The sequence below is a fragment of the Anopheles darlingi genome, chromosome 3, assembly GCF_943734745.1.
Source record: "Anopheles darlingi chromosome 3, idAnoDarlMG_H_01, whole genome shotgun sequence".
Taxonomy (NCBI): domain Eukaryota; kingdom Metazoa; phylum Arthropoda; class Insecta; order Diptera; family Culicidae; genus Anopheles; species Anopheles darlingi.
The window spans coordinates 65,070,624-65,086,309 of NC_064875.1; the positions used below are offsets into that span (position 1 = coordinate 65,070,624).

General features: G+C 50.4%; 3 protein-coding genes across 8 annotated transcripts in view; 2 read left to right on the top strand and 1 right to left on the bottom strand.

Moving 5' to 3' along the window:
- LOC125956820 (protein disabled) overlaps positions 1 to 1,288 on the bottom strand; it is a 12,632-nt gene extending 11,344 nt beyond the window's left edge. The window contains exon 1 of one of the 2 annotated variants that reach the window (XM_049689039.1): positions 1,044 to 1,288. In XM_049689039.1, the coding sequence (XP_049544996.1) occupies positions 1,044 to 1,080 (37 nt within the window). In that variant the 5' untranslated portion in view covers positions 1,081 to 1,288. Of the gene's footprint in view, positions 1 to 83; positions 792 to 1,043 lie in introns of those variants that run through there. The other variant, XM_049689038.1, reaches the window with a different exon arrangement.
- A 1,760-nt stretch (positions 1,289 to 3,048) lies between these two features.
- The window catches only part of LOC125955281 (LIM and SH3 domain protein Lasp), a 41,967-nt gene continuing 29,329 nt past the window's right edge, over positions 3,049 to 15,686 (top strand). For 2 of the 5 annotated variants that reach the window (XM_049686374.1, XM_049686378.1), the window contains exon 1: positions 3,061 to 3,827. In XM_049686374.1, the coding sequence (XP_049542331.1) occupies positions 3,759 to 3,827 (69 nt within the window). In that variant the 5' untranslated portion in view covers positions 3,061 to 3,758. Of the gene's footprint in view, positions 3,828 to 15,686 lie in introns of all 5 variants that reach the window. The other 3 variants (XM_049686376.1, XM_049686375.1, XM_049686377.1) reach the window with 3 other exon arrangements.
- LOC125955300 (keratin-associated protein 9-1-like) lies at positions 12,195 to 15,647 on the top strand. The gene is made up of 2 exons (XM_049686400.1): positions 12,195 to 14,246; positions 14,311 to 15,647. Exons 1-2 carry the CDS (start codon positions 14,135 to 14,137, stop codon positions 15,492 to 15,494), a joined length of 1,296 nt encoding a protein of 431 aa, XP_049542357.1. The 5' UTR covers positions 12,195 to 14,134; the 3' UTR covers positions 15,495 to 15,647.

Here is a 15,686-nt window from a genome sequence, read left to right on the forward strand (position 1 = left end):
TCATCATAAGCAGAGGATCGACTCCAAAATGTGATATAGAAATGTCCCCCCAAAAAAAAGGGTGCGCCTTGAGATGGCCTTACGTCGCAGTAGGCCACGATCGGCCGGTCGCCCAGTGTTTTTCATTTCGCGTTCGCGGACCGCCGCTAACGACGATTTCCGTACAGCCGAGGATGGATGAATGATGATTGCTCTCGTTGATGGGATTAATCAAGCCGACTACTAGCCCGTGTCTGTGCTCCAAATGCCGCGCGGCGTTGGGACCGTCCTAGTCGTGGCACAAGAGACGACAACGTCGTTGTTGTGGCGACGACCACAAGCACTCCACGGCTGCCGAGTTGATGACCATCTTCAGGGACGAAACGGCACGGTGCACTTGCACCTTCTTGCACCGCGCCGGAAGGGTTGAGATTGCGGGGGTGGAGGGCGAGATAGACAACAACGCACAGTAACAATCGGAAGCACGCACACAAATGGGACCCGGCGACGGCGACGACGGCAAACACGGCCGGGTTTGCGATTTGAGGTGCAATTTGTTAACACGAGCGGTCTGTTATCGTTTATCTCAGCAGTTCTTTATCTTGGACTTAACAACCGATATCCTGGACTGCTGAGGTCTCGTGATTCCGCGATGACGCCCTGGCCTATCTTCTAGGACCTTCGGTGCCTCGGGCGTCTTTCGGGGTGGGGTGTTTTCCACTTTTCCAATGCTTTTCCCTGATAATTATTACTCATCCTTGAAATCCCCGCCGAGAACAACAAAAATATTTTTTTTGTTTTAAATTACCCCGGCGGTGCGAGCGAGACGGCGCGCTCAACCCTTCCCTTTCGCTCCGACCGTGGCACGTACACCAGTGCAGCGTTTATACGGGGCCGGTTCGAGGCGGGGTTCCGGGCGAGTCGAGAATTAAAAATTACTCAACCCTCCACCCCCGGAAACAGAACGGAAGTTTCCCAAGAAATTGGAAGGAATTTTTATGACTATCGCGATAAGACTATCGAATTGGCCCCGTGACGCACCTTCTCGCGGTCTACATACTTACATTTTAACGGACTGGTCTTCTTCCGGATCGTCTGCATTTTCCTATATTTTTGGTAAACTAAGCTGTTGGGATCAATTCTGACGGATTTTTAGTATACCATGGTCGCGAAGAAAAAGAACTATTCCACTATCACACTATCACGCGGTCACGGAGCACCCCATATGAGCCGGCGGTTAGGAGGTGATGGAGCACACCTCCATTGTCACGCGAAAAGACATCGTGTTCCCTTTTCGATGAACGAATCGATTAAACGCTGCTGGTCCTTCGCAGGATACCTGAGAACGGCCCGAGATAGTCACACACACACACACACACACACACACCGACACAGGAAGGAGCAAAAAAAAAAGGCTTCCTCCTCACGAGACACCGCACCGAGATACGGAGCACGGAGAGTACGGATTTCTTATCATGCAGCACACTTTACGGTACGCCAATGCGCCCTTCAAATTGCACGTTGTTGCCGGGGAACAACCGTGGACACAATACGGGGTGGCCATTCACTGGGAGCACGAAACACCGAAGACCGCTACCGCGCACCAAATCATGCTGCTGACCGGCGCTGACGACGACGAGGACCACGGTGATGATTAAAGAGACGATGACGATGATGGCTGGATGGTGTAACGTGAATCCGGTGTCGATGTCGGGGTGGCGGTTTGCCGGCTCACGTCGTCGTCGGGATATCGATTTTTCCAAACCCCTCCTTCTCGGTCCTGATGACGATGACGACGACGACGACGACGACGTCAACGCAAGGACACACGGCGCACGGTGATTACACGAGGGTTGCGAATAAGACGAAATTCGCTATTCCCAGGACCCAGACCTTCCGCTACCGGAACACTAATTTACCGATGGCCACTCTGTGCTTTGCTGCACCCGAAACACAAAAAACCCGATAATTTCACAGAAGAACGACTACGCGAGGGGAGTGAGAGCCTCCCACTTATAGACCGATGGGAGAGCTACACCACTGCTGGTCGATGGGCCCACCCTCCTAGCCTTTGCGGGACATCCTGGCGGTGGTTTGCGAGGAAAATGTGAAATCCTTTCACGGTATGCACGGAGGGCCACTTGCTTAAATTGGCAAAATGGGCTAATCGAACCCGTTACCACCCTTACTAAACGCGACTCGCTCGGTGCGCTGCCATTTTTCGTTTGAAATTTTCTCCTCACAAGACGTGTGTGTGCCCGCGGATGGGGCCGCCTCGAGTTTTGCCGATTGGGGGTGGTAGTATGCGTACGATGGGGATAGTATCCTTGTAGTATCCTCGTCGTCCGGGGCTCTGTAGGTGTGTTGGTTACGATGGACCGCGGCGCAGGATACGATTTCCTTCTCATTGACAAACTGGCGGTTTATTGGGCCAAGATTGATTCAGAAACACGAAAGAAAAAAATGCTGAGATGCAAGGGTACATTTTAATTGCCAAGGTCTCCAATAATTTATAATAGAAAAGTTCCTTATTATTTTCCTTTGTTAGCCTATTTCGTCGCGCATTACTGCGCATCATTTTGAAATTCAATTTACCGAAAAGTATAGAGTAAAAGTATAGATAAGTATACTCAAAAACCACAAAAAACGCCTTAAAAAACAGTAAACCAAACGGAAAACGTTAACGGAAACGTTTCCGACGAGCTTTGAACCCCCCTTTGTATACGTCCTAAAAACGAAATGGCTCACTTAAGCGTTCCACACACCGGTTGCGGCACGGCACGGAAGTGTTTAGCTTTGAACCCATTGGTATAAACCAAACTTTATTTACGAAAACACGCATTGTTAACGAAAACAAAATATTACATTTCTATTTATTATCGTATTATACTATACATATTATTATCAATAACATGATTTCATGCTCACCATGCAAACACTAATTTTTTCTACTTCGGCCAATTCAAATCCAACCAAAATACCAGATTTCGCCGCGTCACGGTGCGCAACCGGTGTGTGGGACGCTTTATAGCGGCGAAATCCCCGAATCATTTTTTTTTGTTTTTAAAAATTCATTTTCGCTCGAGGTGGACGGACGTGTTTTTCGTGCGTGCGTTTTTCCCGTGAACGACAACGGTTTTCGGCGTGAATTTGAAGGTGCGTAACGGTAACGGTCTCGGCCACGTGCGTGCGTGTGTGACCTGCTGGTGGGTGGAAGAAGTGAAACGAAAAAGCGACCCAACGGTGTCGACGCTGATGATCGTGCGTGAAAGTAGGAGTCCGGGTGAAAGTCTTCAGGTGCCGTGAGCCTCGGAGCCTGTTTCAAAGATCTTCTCTTCCCGCTGCGGGGAAAGGCCAACTCGGATGCGGTTTTGGTTAATATTTTGTTTTCCCCCTTTATTTTTCGTGAAGCTCGTATTCGTGGCGATTTTCCTGGAGTTTCGCAGCAGCTCATCCAAGTAAGGCTGGTTGGTGTATTTGGTGTTTGAAGCTGGTTGCCCGCGAAGGCCCATTTTTGTGTGTCCTTGTTGTGCCCACCCCCTCTCGCCATTCACGACTCTCGTGCAAGAGAGCATCGAGGGGTGAAGATTAGGCAAAGTGTGCAAAGGTGAACGGCGTTTGTGTGCGTGCGTGCGTGCGTGACGCGTTTTAGTGCAGAAAGAAAGCAAAAGTGTCCTCCACCAACCTAGAGCAGCAGCATCAGCAGATCGCAGACCCCGAAGGGAGAATACCTCCAGAAGATCGTGCTCTTCCCTTGTGCTTCTTCTTCGTCCGCGAAAATGAATAAATCCTGCGCCCGCTGCCAGAAGGTGGTCTATCCGATCGAGGAGCTGAAATGTTTGGACAAGGTAAGCCCCCCCTCCCCCTCCCCTCTGGTGCGGTGGATCGAAGATCATCGCGCGTCTCGCGCGCTCTTCTCCGGCAAGGGCTGGATGCCGCTACTAACCCTAGCGAAAACATTGGCCTGGAGAAGAGAGGCTCATGATCTGTCTGACCGTCGACCAGCTGCACGTAAATCCCACGCCCAGCACTGTAGCCTCTCTCTCTCTCTCTATCTCGATCACGTTTGGTTGACGATCGCTCGCTCGCTCGGTCGCTCGCTCGTGTGGGTGTGCCTGGCGATCTTCGCTTTGATCTGTTCGTCTCTCGGTGTGTGCGTGCTGTTCTCACGTGCGTTCTCGATCACGTCCTGTTGCTCTCGCGGGGCGAGTTCGAGGGATTTAACGAGTCTGGAATGCCGTTGTTCCGGTCCAGTGGAGGAAGATCGATTCTATTGTGTACGGCCGAGGGTTTTGGGAAAATGGGGAATTCCGACGCAAGCGGAATGCCTTCCGGAAATGGCATCATTCTTGGTGTGCCATTCCAAGTTGAACCCCTTCGAGCGATCACCAAGGACGTTACGATCGAAATTCAAATTTCTATCAAAGCAAATCTCATAACGTCACTGACGACGTTCTAAGAAATCGGCTTCCTGGTCGATTGAATCGGTCGTTAAACGCTAACCTTCACTATCGGATTCCACGAATCCGTGGATTTAGTGTTTGCTGTGGCGACGATGATAACCCGCAGGCCATGATTTCCCAAAAATGGAATCGATTATGGAATCGGGAAATAAATTCGCGACCCCCGAGAGCACACGGCGCTGTGTTATGTTCCCGGTTATCAGCCTCATGAAAACTCGTAGCACCAACAGCACCCCGGTGTCATGTGACACCGTTATCGGTCGGGAATGACATTTCGCTGTCGCAACCCGGCTCTGTGAGTGTTTGTGCGTGCCCTGATAAGATAGGACGGATTGGCAGATGTCGCACGCAATCGCAAAGACGCTTCTCGAATATCTTGCGATCAACGGGACAACGATCACCTTCCAACCCCCAAAACTATGGTCTGCTACAGAAAGTGTGACCCTGGGAGGTAGTTATGCTTATCAAAGATGGATGGAAGAGACGTAAAAATCATGCCGCAGTGCTCGTCGTTTTATGATGCCATATGCCGCCAGATCTTTTTACTTCCATTAACGACTCCTGTCCCGATGATCAGCGTTTACCGATGGTTTTGCCAATTCATCATTGGCATTCATCATAATTTTTTGCGCAATTAAACCATTATGAAAACATATGTTATACCCGCCCGCCATTGTGTAGCAAGAGATGCCATGTGGTGTTGCTGCCCCGTTTGATAAAGGCCCCGAGGCGGCTGCTGGCGGAAAAGTGTGTGGAATGTGGAACAGTAGCGCGTTACAAACTGGCGAGCCTCTCACCTACACCTCTGAATCGCGTTGTTGCAGCAGCTGCTGGTACGTGGCGGGGGAAGCAACCGCCGGTCGCCGCAATAATCTATTATCGCAAACGCTCGCGACTTGCCGAGTCGGTTGCGGAAATTGGAATTTTCTGTTTTCTCACCCCCAGCACTATTAGTGCGCAACCCGGTGGATATGTGGCGGCTCTTGCCACATACTAGCTTCCCCCATTACCTCTATTACTTAATTTACATTTTTAGCTCACACAGAGACACCCACACGAGGACTGGTGCACCACCGAAGTATAAGTAATTGAAGAGAAATGATTATTTGTTTTGCGACTGTCTTCTCCTCGTGTGTTTAGCTGCGGATTCCATTTTATCTGAGCGTTTTATTCTTGGTTCTTGGCCATCGTCGTCGTCGTCGGTTTCCTTCTAGCAAACAATGTGTTTACATTGTGCCGCTATGTGTGTTTTGCCTTTTAGGCATGCCTAACGGAGTCAGTCCGGTCGCCACACATACGCCATACTTGTGGGTTGCGCAGGAGGTTTTGTTTTGCATTTTCTCAGCCTCGTGGTCGTCAGCCTTACCGGCCGGTGACCTTTTGTTGCTGGCAAACGACTGGGGAAAACTGGGCTAAATGCAATCGAGAGTGTGTGGCTGCGTAACACACACGGAGGAAGTTGAAAAAAAGGGGCCTAAAAGGCGTCAACCTGGTTCCATCTGCGGATGGGGGCCGTATGGAAGCGATATTTTTAGATTTCCCGCCATGACACTTCCTTATCTTCATCGGTGCATCGCTTGTCTAATGAGCTATATTGTTGTTTGCTTCATGGACAGCGCCAGCAGTATCAGGAGGAGAAGGGCGTGTGTTTGATGAGTGGCATCCTGCAGTTGCACCGGCCGGAAACTGGACCATCTTTCTGGATTAGGCCAACCAAGTGTCAACCTACGAAGGGATCCAAGCTTTGGCTTAAGTTGTCAGCACAGGCGCGCTCCGTCTCGGTGCTCTTTAACGCCGCGTTGTGCTCGTTGTTGACACCCTGCTGCTAGTTCGTAGTTACTATCAGAGGCTTAAGACTCTAGGCTCTATCTAGACTTGCTCCAGTGTCTATCAGATAGCACGGGTGCGCGCGGCATTAAGACCACTCAGCATACATATTTACTCCTTGACAGCAGCCAGCTCAACGTATATTATGACGCCAGTGCGTGATTCACTAGTTCCACTTAATAATGGTCTGATACATTTCTCTGGAAAAAAACGTTTCCTTCGTTCATTACGCATTTCCTGGCACGAATAACCGAATGGTCTAAATACTGTTTGACAATCACAAATGGTATGCGTCATTTGCGTCCCAATATGGCTAGAAGAGGAGTGCTCTCGAGATCAATTTTAAAGTGGCCACGGCTCAGCAGTAGCAGTAGCAGCATCCCTCTGCTACGATCTGCCTACGTCGCGAGCAATAAAATGCAATCAACCGGCTAGGGGGTCTTTAGCAATTTTCATCAATTGTCCCTCTCCCTCTAGGCCCTGGTCAATACTGTTGCTTGGTTGGGTAAAATATGGACAGATCGTAAACCAGCCAACCGAACCGTACCGTTGATTGGCCAGCTTGTTGGTTGGTGGGCATTTGATTCCGAAATTCACGCTAGAACGAAAAAAAACCTTAATAATCTATCCGGTGCGCCCCGTTGAGTCAGATTCGTACTGCGATCGTGTTTTTGGGTAAGAAGGAAGTAGTTCCGGCAGCAGCCAATCGCCAGGGAATCATTTTAAATTCTCGCTAAAGTTCGGTGAGGTAGTAGGCCGATTTAATCAAGAGCGCGGCACCAAATGAATCTCCGCCTGTTGTCTGCCATTTGTCGATCCGCAGATGCATGCGCGGTGGTATGCTGTACACTCACTTGTCCTACATACCGATCCGAACGTCCTCCAGAAGCGCTTGGCAGCCTGATCGTGTGTAGGTGTGCAGGTTGGAGCCGGTGCGTTACGCCCAATTTTCAATCTCCTCCCTCCATACACGCACCACCATCATCATCGTCGTCATCATGGTCGCCAATGTCAGATGACGGCGCCTGACACACGAACACAGATTGGCTCGGATAATTGCAGATTCATACAGAGACGATCAACGGGTCGACGGGGATGACGTCAACCTGCGCGCAAGGCACAACACAGCAGCAAGCAAGCCTTCAGCATTTCAGCCTGTCGCACCAGACATGGAGGGCAATATGGAGGAGATTCTGATTCTGATGAATACCACCAAGATCAGTCGGAATGGATCACGTCACTTTGAGTGCTCTAAGTCGATCGTATATTTAGCCTACACACAGCCACAGCCACCGTGTTTTACCGAGATGAAGTCATGTTCCGAGTTCTACGCGTCATTTCGCGATGAACTAATCGTGCCTCCCCCCCTCCCCCCACGGGGTGACCCTAGGCGTGTGTCATAAAAACAAACTCCCTCCCAATCTGTGCCTTGGTTTGCGTGGAGTCGTTCTACGTACGGTACTACTCGGCGGATTTGTGCCACCACAGTGGTGGTATGTCGCGCGGTCGTAACCGCGTTTGCATTGTTAATTCGCCTTGAATACAGTCCGTGAACAGTCTCTGCCCTCTGCACACTGGCCACACACTGGCGGTTGTTTGTCGTCAGCGTGTCACATACAGCTGCCACGAAGGGGACAACAACTTCACCTCGGCACAGACATGCACGGTGCGAGGCGTTAGATGGATTATAATACCATTTTCCCTGGGAGTTGCTGAAAATGGCAATTTGGGTTTGGTTTGGCCTCCTCACCCTCCTCGCAATGCTGGTGACGCACGCTCCAGGGTGAAATCGATTTGTGCGCTGCTTCTCTCTCTCTCTCCCTCTATGATCTCCCAGACCTGCACGAAGGGATGGGTGCTGCTGCATCTGTCCCAAAAACAGAATGCCAGCTGCAGTGCTGCACTTCTCCAGCCACTGCCCTAAAGGGAAGATGTGATTGATGTATTGATTGAGTTTTATTGTCTTTTGGCACACCACCACCAGCACCAGAGCGGAGAGTGCATGCTACACATCATAAACGGGTGGGGATGTGTGTTTTGAATGCCAATTTGGCACGATATGGAATTAGTCATTGTGTGCCGTTCGTGGATGGATTGCAGTTGATGCGAAGAGTCTGTGGCCGATTTGCCAGTTGTGTTTTCTTACGTTCCTTCTAGCGTGTCGGATGACGACACGAACGAGGAGTTTCGCAATGTGATGTTGATACAGGAAGAGAATGTTTATGAGACTGGTTATCAATTCGTATTTCATCATTTATTTGCTTCTTTCGTATCGAGCTCGTCGACTATGGTTGTTGCGTTCGATCGTGTTCGTGTTGGCTGTCACTCTGTTTGCACCATTAATTGTTTGCTTAATTTAATTTCCGCCACGCAACGGTCAGCTGTCAGCGAGTGTTTTGACCTTTTATGGAAGGTTTGATCGTGCAATCGGATGTGTGTGAATTAACCCGTTCAGTTTTTTTGTTGTTTAATTTTAAATTTCCAATATATTACTACCGCAATCGTTGACCGCTACTTTTACTTATTTTTCGGTTAATTGATGAATGCCATATCGAATAATCATCTTTTGAACTGATGCAATCAGAAACTCTTTATGTTTTTTTTATTCTGACAAACGAGGTATACAGAAGGATCAATATACGATGGACACAGTACGTTTAATATCCCCTTTGTGTGTAATATTTATCAAACTGTATTTGATCAGTCTTGTGAAACGATGGTAAACGTTATCATGTTCATCGTCAAGTTTATCATGTCTGTTATCTCCTTGTGCTAATTTTGCGATCATAGTATACTCGAGACATATTGTTGTCAATAAAGATTTCTTTACACAGTGTTTCGATTTTACACATTGATTTCATATCGACGATATCGACGTCGAAATCTTTGTAGCATATCGCGTTTCGTTTGTAGAAGAACCGTTCGCTTGACTTTACTCGGGCCTATTTTTTGTTCACAATGCACTCAATTGATTCCACTTCTTATCCATCGCAACGATTTGATGCAAAATTCACTTTCTTTTGCTGTTGTAATGCATATGAGCTCCTAACAAATACGGTTTATCTGGGTCTAAGTTGGTCATTTTCACTACCATAATAAATTTCGTTCTGTATGCCTCATCCAAATGCCATGTGCTCAAAAGGAAGCGCCATAATCTGTGCCTTGTGGACGCGTAATACCGATCGAATGAATTCCCTGAACTGAAACATACAAACCGCGATCAATACGTAGTACGTAGCGATCGATGGCGCCGCCAAGTGTTGGATGTGTCGCAGCAGATAATCGTCGTCGCTGCTGCTGTTGCTGCTGATGTTGCTGCTACCAATGATGATGATGATGATGATGATAATGAGTGGCTGGAAGGAATGTTGATGTGGGGAGGAATATTTAAAATTCCAACGCGCCACCGCATTCGATCGATGGTAGTGTGACGAGATGAAGACGCCGCCAGCCCACCAGCCAGCCAGCCAGCCAGCCAACGAGCAGCAGCTGGTGGCGGTACGTGGCGCAGGAACCAATGGTTGAATTTCAACTTTCGTCGCAATGGGGCGCGACCTTACCCCACCAAAAATGGGGCGCTCGCCTGAAAAGGAGGTACGCCAAAGGAGGAGAGGTGGTTTATGCATATGCCCAGGGTGACAGGGGACCACACAATGGATGTCCGGTCGTTTTCTTTTCACTTTCATCGGAGCATTCCAATTCGGGAGCTGGCATAAACTCCAAATCTATTCGTGTCGCAGCTGGAATCCTGATGGAATATCGCTCGAAATGCTCTCCAATATGGCTTCTCGCAAATATTAACAAACATCTTTTGCTGTGGATCTCGCATAAAACGAAACAAATCGCCCGGATAACGATTAACAGCGCGATTGGTCACGCGGACTATTGGACCACGGTCTCGAGGTGCGCACGGATTATGTGTACAATTAAGGTCAGCAAGGCTTGGCTCTCGCGAGGAGGAACTGGAAAGTTGGCTGCGCTGCGCCGTCATAATATCGAAACCGAAAGCCGTCGAACGGGTTATACTCGTCCACGACAACGACGACGACGACGACGACGACGATGATGACGACGGTTCGCGCGATCGCGATCGAGCTGATGGAGTGACCATGTTACAGCCAGCCAGTCCACGAGCTTGCCACGCACGCACGGGCGTTGTTCGCGAACCACCAGCAGCTCCGACAGCTTTCAGCGTGTGTCCCATTTCGTTAGCGTTACGTAAGACACGGAACATTAATCGAGCATTAAATGGGCTCGATCAGCGCGGTCACCGATGGTGTGTGTGTGTTTTCTTTTAGAAAGAATTCAAAAACAAAATTTAATGAAAAATGACATTTCGATGGGGAGCTGTTTGTTTGGCCTCAACAATGCGCCAAAGGAAACAAATGAAGCATCACAACCATCTCCTCTCTCTCTGTCTGATGTGGTGGGGTCATACCCACCACACACACAGACACACAGAGAGCGAATAATTCAGATCTGGTTCCCCTTGAGCAGCCTTCCGGAACCCCGGTTGCTGCTGCTGTCCGTCGTCGTGACTGTCTCTCGCTGCGTGTCTATGTGCGGCCGGTTTTGGGGAGAGACCACCGCATCGCGTGGTATGTGGGGTTTGGTGACTACAAAACGGTGGTGGCCAATCAAGCGAGCTCCTCGGGCGCTCGCACGCTTGAATCGCGTTTGAACTTGAACTCTTGGTGTGCGAGAGGCACACAAGAGGCGAATGGGAAACCAACGATCGATTGATCGAGCACACACGCGCACCCAGCGACCCCAAAAAAAATCGCACGGTTGCTGCTCGTGCGTTGGATGGCATTACCGGGCATACTTTGGGAGTGTACATCCCGCAATTTGAGGGCCTTCGGAGAGTCTGCGTTTTCGCGGTCAACAAACCGAAAGTGTCTCTCGATCGATGGGCTGCATGCCCTTGCCTGCTTGTTGTCACTTTGATGTGGCACAAAACGTTACAAAATGGTGCTGCTGCTGCTCATCGGAGGTGTGGTGTTTGCTTCCCCCTATATTTGTTGAACCGTGACGCGCCGCGAGTAGTGACGGCTTGGAATGTGGCCTCTGGTGGGGTCCGTTTGTGATGCGAATAGCGCATCCTCTCTCCTCCTTCCTCAAATCAGCAGTCTCCCCAGGGGAGGTCAAATGAGTTGTGCGATCTTTTAACGTTTGCGGTTTGCGAAAACTGGCCCGCAGTGGCTGCCACCATTGGCTCCTTCATTAAGTCTTTTTGTTAATTAATTTGAGCTCGTTCTAAAGCAATACCCAGCATCTTGGTGCTCGGGAACTGGAATGTCGCGATCTCCCTCGCCGGTCTCCATAATCGTCCACCCACCAAAAACAATGGCCGATGGCGGACTTCCGGAAGCAGGTTGGTTTGGGGCTTTTTGGGTGCTTTTCGCACGATTAAAAATGGATTTATTTCTCATTTCGTCATCGCATCCACGGGCTGGGAATTGATATCGCCGTTTGGCTTGAAATGACTATCTTATTTGAATAGGATAACTCTTCATGGATTACACAGCATAGAGTAAACTGTCCCGGGGGCGTAAACTGTGAATATCTTTCGGATATCAAACCACAAACGACAGAAGGAAGCCAAAGAGCCAAAGCTAACGACGACAACGACGAACGCCGCATGTGTCGTGTGCGCTCGAGAGCCCGAGCACTGCACTGCAGGTGAGGATTAAGGTAACGGTTGTGGTGGTTGCGTCACTCTGCCGTTTTTGGATCCGCCGAAGAAAGAGTGTCTTTTCCGCTTCAACCGGATACCGTACTTTCACTGCAGGTCACACCACCACATTGCCGTCACAGACGAAATCGTGCACGTGTTGCTCTGCTGACCCCGCACCATATTACGCATCTGCATCTTCAGATGTGTAAATGTCTCTTTTTTTTCAAAGCAAAACATGAAGTCTATCTCCGGTATAAGTGATAACACACTCTCCCGGTGGATTGTCTAGCGGAATTGTGAGTTGGACTACACGGTTCGAGTGTACGCGACTTCTCGACGAAAGCTTCGCTACACAATCTGTGATGGCGCACAATGTCGCTCCCGGGCGATGGGCTACGGCCTGCCAGCTAACCACTTTAGACATCCATCAAATGCCTCGCTATGCTTCAGGGACAGAGAGAGAGAAAAAGAAAGAGAGCAAACTCTCGTAGCAAACGACATTATCCTAACGACAGGTAACGCGACGCTTTGACGGGCACGATACCTGGATACACATCCCCTGCGCGCAGAGAAGGTGAAAGTCACATTCCGCTGCAATCAACTACGAATGGCGGCCCTAACCGGATTTGTTTGCAGCTGGTTCCGAAGTGATGGCAGTGGCGTTTTGTGTCAAATGCAAGATCCCGCCAGATCCAAGATCCATCTAATTGTGTTGAGGGATAGCGAAGAGCCGACCAACCAACGACTGCCGGAGGCGATGATCTTATGCAATGCACCGCGGATGTCAACGGACGGTATTGGCTACACCATTTCCACTAACCAATCTGAAAAGGCCATTGCGCCATTTCGGGAGGAAGTGCTTGTCTCTTGTGGTGGGTGTGTGTGTGTGGCGGTGACTTACGACGATCGCAGCACTTTCTCGCGTTATCCATGTTTGGGAATGGTGAGCTCTTGGACTCCAGGTGTCGGCTTGTTGGTTGTTCAACAATTGAGCAAGGGTCGATCGGGTTGTGGACGACCTGTACAAATTTCCTGCAGCAGTCGGAACTGTTGTCATGTTTTGCGTTTTGGTTGTGCAATCTTCGGTAACTCCATGCTATCGTGCTATCGGTATTGATCCGTTATCATCAGGGCCATCTGTCAGCGGCTGGTGATGATGGCAAACCTGTCAAGACAACCGTATGTATCAATCAGCAGACGACGCTGCTCCTGCCATTGATAAGACGATTAATTGATGATGAAGAGAGGACACCTCGTGAGCGATGCGCATGGGTCTTCGGCGAATGTGGCATCGGAATACTCGACAAAACCCCGACGAATGTTTGGTGTGCTGGGAAGGTTAAAGACACTCACGACCGTACTTTATCCACTTCCGCCATCAACTGCCAGTGATGATTGACTTCCCGTAGTGGCGTAGAAATCACTTTGGAATCACTTTTTGATGAGCTTTCGTGTCGAGGGATACAGAGCTCTATAGATCACCACCTCCAGCGTGGTGAGGTTTCGTGATCGCCTGACGATTGACCTCGTTTGGGCACTTGAATCCACAGAGGGGATTCAATCACCTCGATGTCTGAGGAAACGCGCAGGAGTACGTCCACTTGACGTCACCGAACCCCGGAGACCTACCTCTTGTAGCAAACTGAGCCTTCAGCACAGTGCACCTTCCCCGCAAGAGGTACGATTGCGTCTAGGTACTCTTCGCAGAGACTTCGCCAAAAGTGCGCGTGCATGGAACCATAAACCATCAGGTTCCTCCGAATTATTTCGCGCGCTCTGGCATGGTTTTCAGCGTGCACACAGGTCACGCCACAGAGTCGTTATTCGGCTCAGACGTGCATCTGTAGTGTGAACGGCGTGTTTTGCGTTAATGCGTAACCGCGTCTCCTGTCCGTGCGTCCGTCCGGTCACGTCCGTTAATGTCTCCGGGACCTACACCACCGGACGAAACGGTTTTGGTCGATCCAGCTCCGGGTGTATTATCGCAACCGCGGTGTCATGCTCTTTAGCAGCACACACGAAACATGCTTTCCCACCCAAAACGTGCGCGGGTGCGTGGACATGTCGCGCAGGAAAATAAAGAATTTTCCGAACAAAAACAGAATCGCTTCGCCGAACGACGAGCGGCCGGGTATAAAATGGAACAGTCGAGCAGTTTCTGGAATTCAGAGGTTCATCGGAACACACCATGATGGGTATCATCACGACGACACGAGGAGCTATCTGCTTGATGGCCGCTGTGATGGTGATCAGCTGTTCACCGTCCTCCGGTGCTCAAGTGCGACACAATTGCCCGAAAAGTAAGTAATCTTCTGGCGTACTCATCGTCGAAATCCGTTCTGTAATGTGGTTTTCCCTTTTTAGAATGTCCTGCGAATGAGGTGCTCCTGTGGTGTCCACCGGTGTGCGAACCAACCTGTGATATTGACTGCGTACCAACGCCTAGCGGTGATCCGATCGAGACGTGTGTCTGCAAGCCCGGTTATGTGCGGCACCAGGGTCAGTGTATTCGGCGGTGCGACTGTCCACCGAAACCGACCACTCCGGCACCTTTCTGTGCACCCTGCTCGGCACTAGCGCCCGGTGGCAGTGGAGAACGGCAGCATTATGTCCCACCGGTCAGTAATTACTATCCAGGTCACCGGCAGCACTATGCTCCGAAACCGGAACTGGAAAGCTCCGGGGTGCCAGAATCGTACTCGATCACCTCGCAATCGCAGAACCTGTCCAGCCATTCCAACTACCTGTACCGGCGGCCTGGACCCAACAAACCGTGCCCTCCGTTCCGTGGTCCAACGACGACCGTTTCACCGTTCGATTTCTGTCCACCGAACGAGGTGAGCACCCCTTCGCCGATCTGCTGCGAACCGACCTGTACGAAGTCGTGTGCGGCCGTCCAGTGCAGAACGGATCCACCGACCGGACCGCATGTCTGTACGTGTGCCAGCGGGTTCGTCCGGTATGGCAAGAAATGCATCCGACCAGAGGAGTGCCCAGTGGAAGAGAAACCCAAGTTCTGTGGACCGAACGCTTACTACAGCCCGTGCACACCGTGCTGCCAGCCGACGTGCACCGAGGATTGCAGCCGGATCCGGTGTATCGCTGCTTGCTCCGGTCCACCGACCTGCGTGTGCAATCCCGGCTACGTCCTGCACGAGGGTAACTGCATTCGACCCTCGGAATGTCCGGGCAAATGTCCAACGACAACAACGCCACGACCAACACCGACGACCGAATCGCCGGTTGATGAACCATCGCCGTGTTGTCCACCCGGGGCCACACTGCGCCCCTTCCGGCCGTGCTGCGTCGATAGCTGCACGACCGATTGCCGAACGGTGCGATGCTTCGAGCAGTTCAAGGGACCACCGACGTGCGTGTGCGAGTACGGGCTGGTGATGCACAACAATTGCTGCATCCCGCGCGAATTGTGCCCCAAACCGTGTCCACTGACGACAACAACGCCGCCGCCGTCGCCGCCCTGTGACGGTGATGGTGGCCGTCGCGGTGCTGGTGGATACCAGCGCTTCTATGGTATCTCTCGTCAATAAAGAGGAACAGCATCATCTCGCGATGCTTTTATTTATTTCTGATAACAAATTACAGTACTGAGTTGGGTTCTTCTTTTTGGCAAATTCCGATTACTTCACGAAGATTTGTGTCCGGCTGGCCGTATGCTTGTTGTTTGTGCTCCTTTCACTCTGATATGCATTTTCATATTCCTCACTGTCTATTTTTCTCCT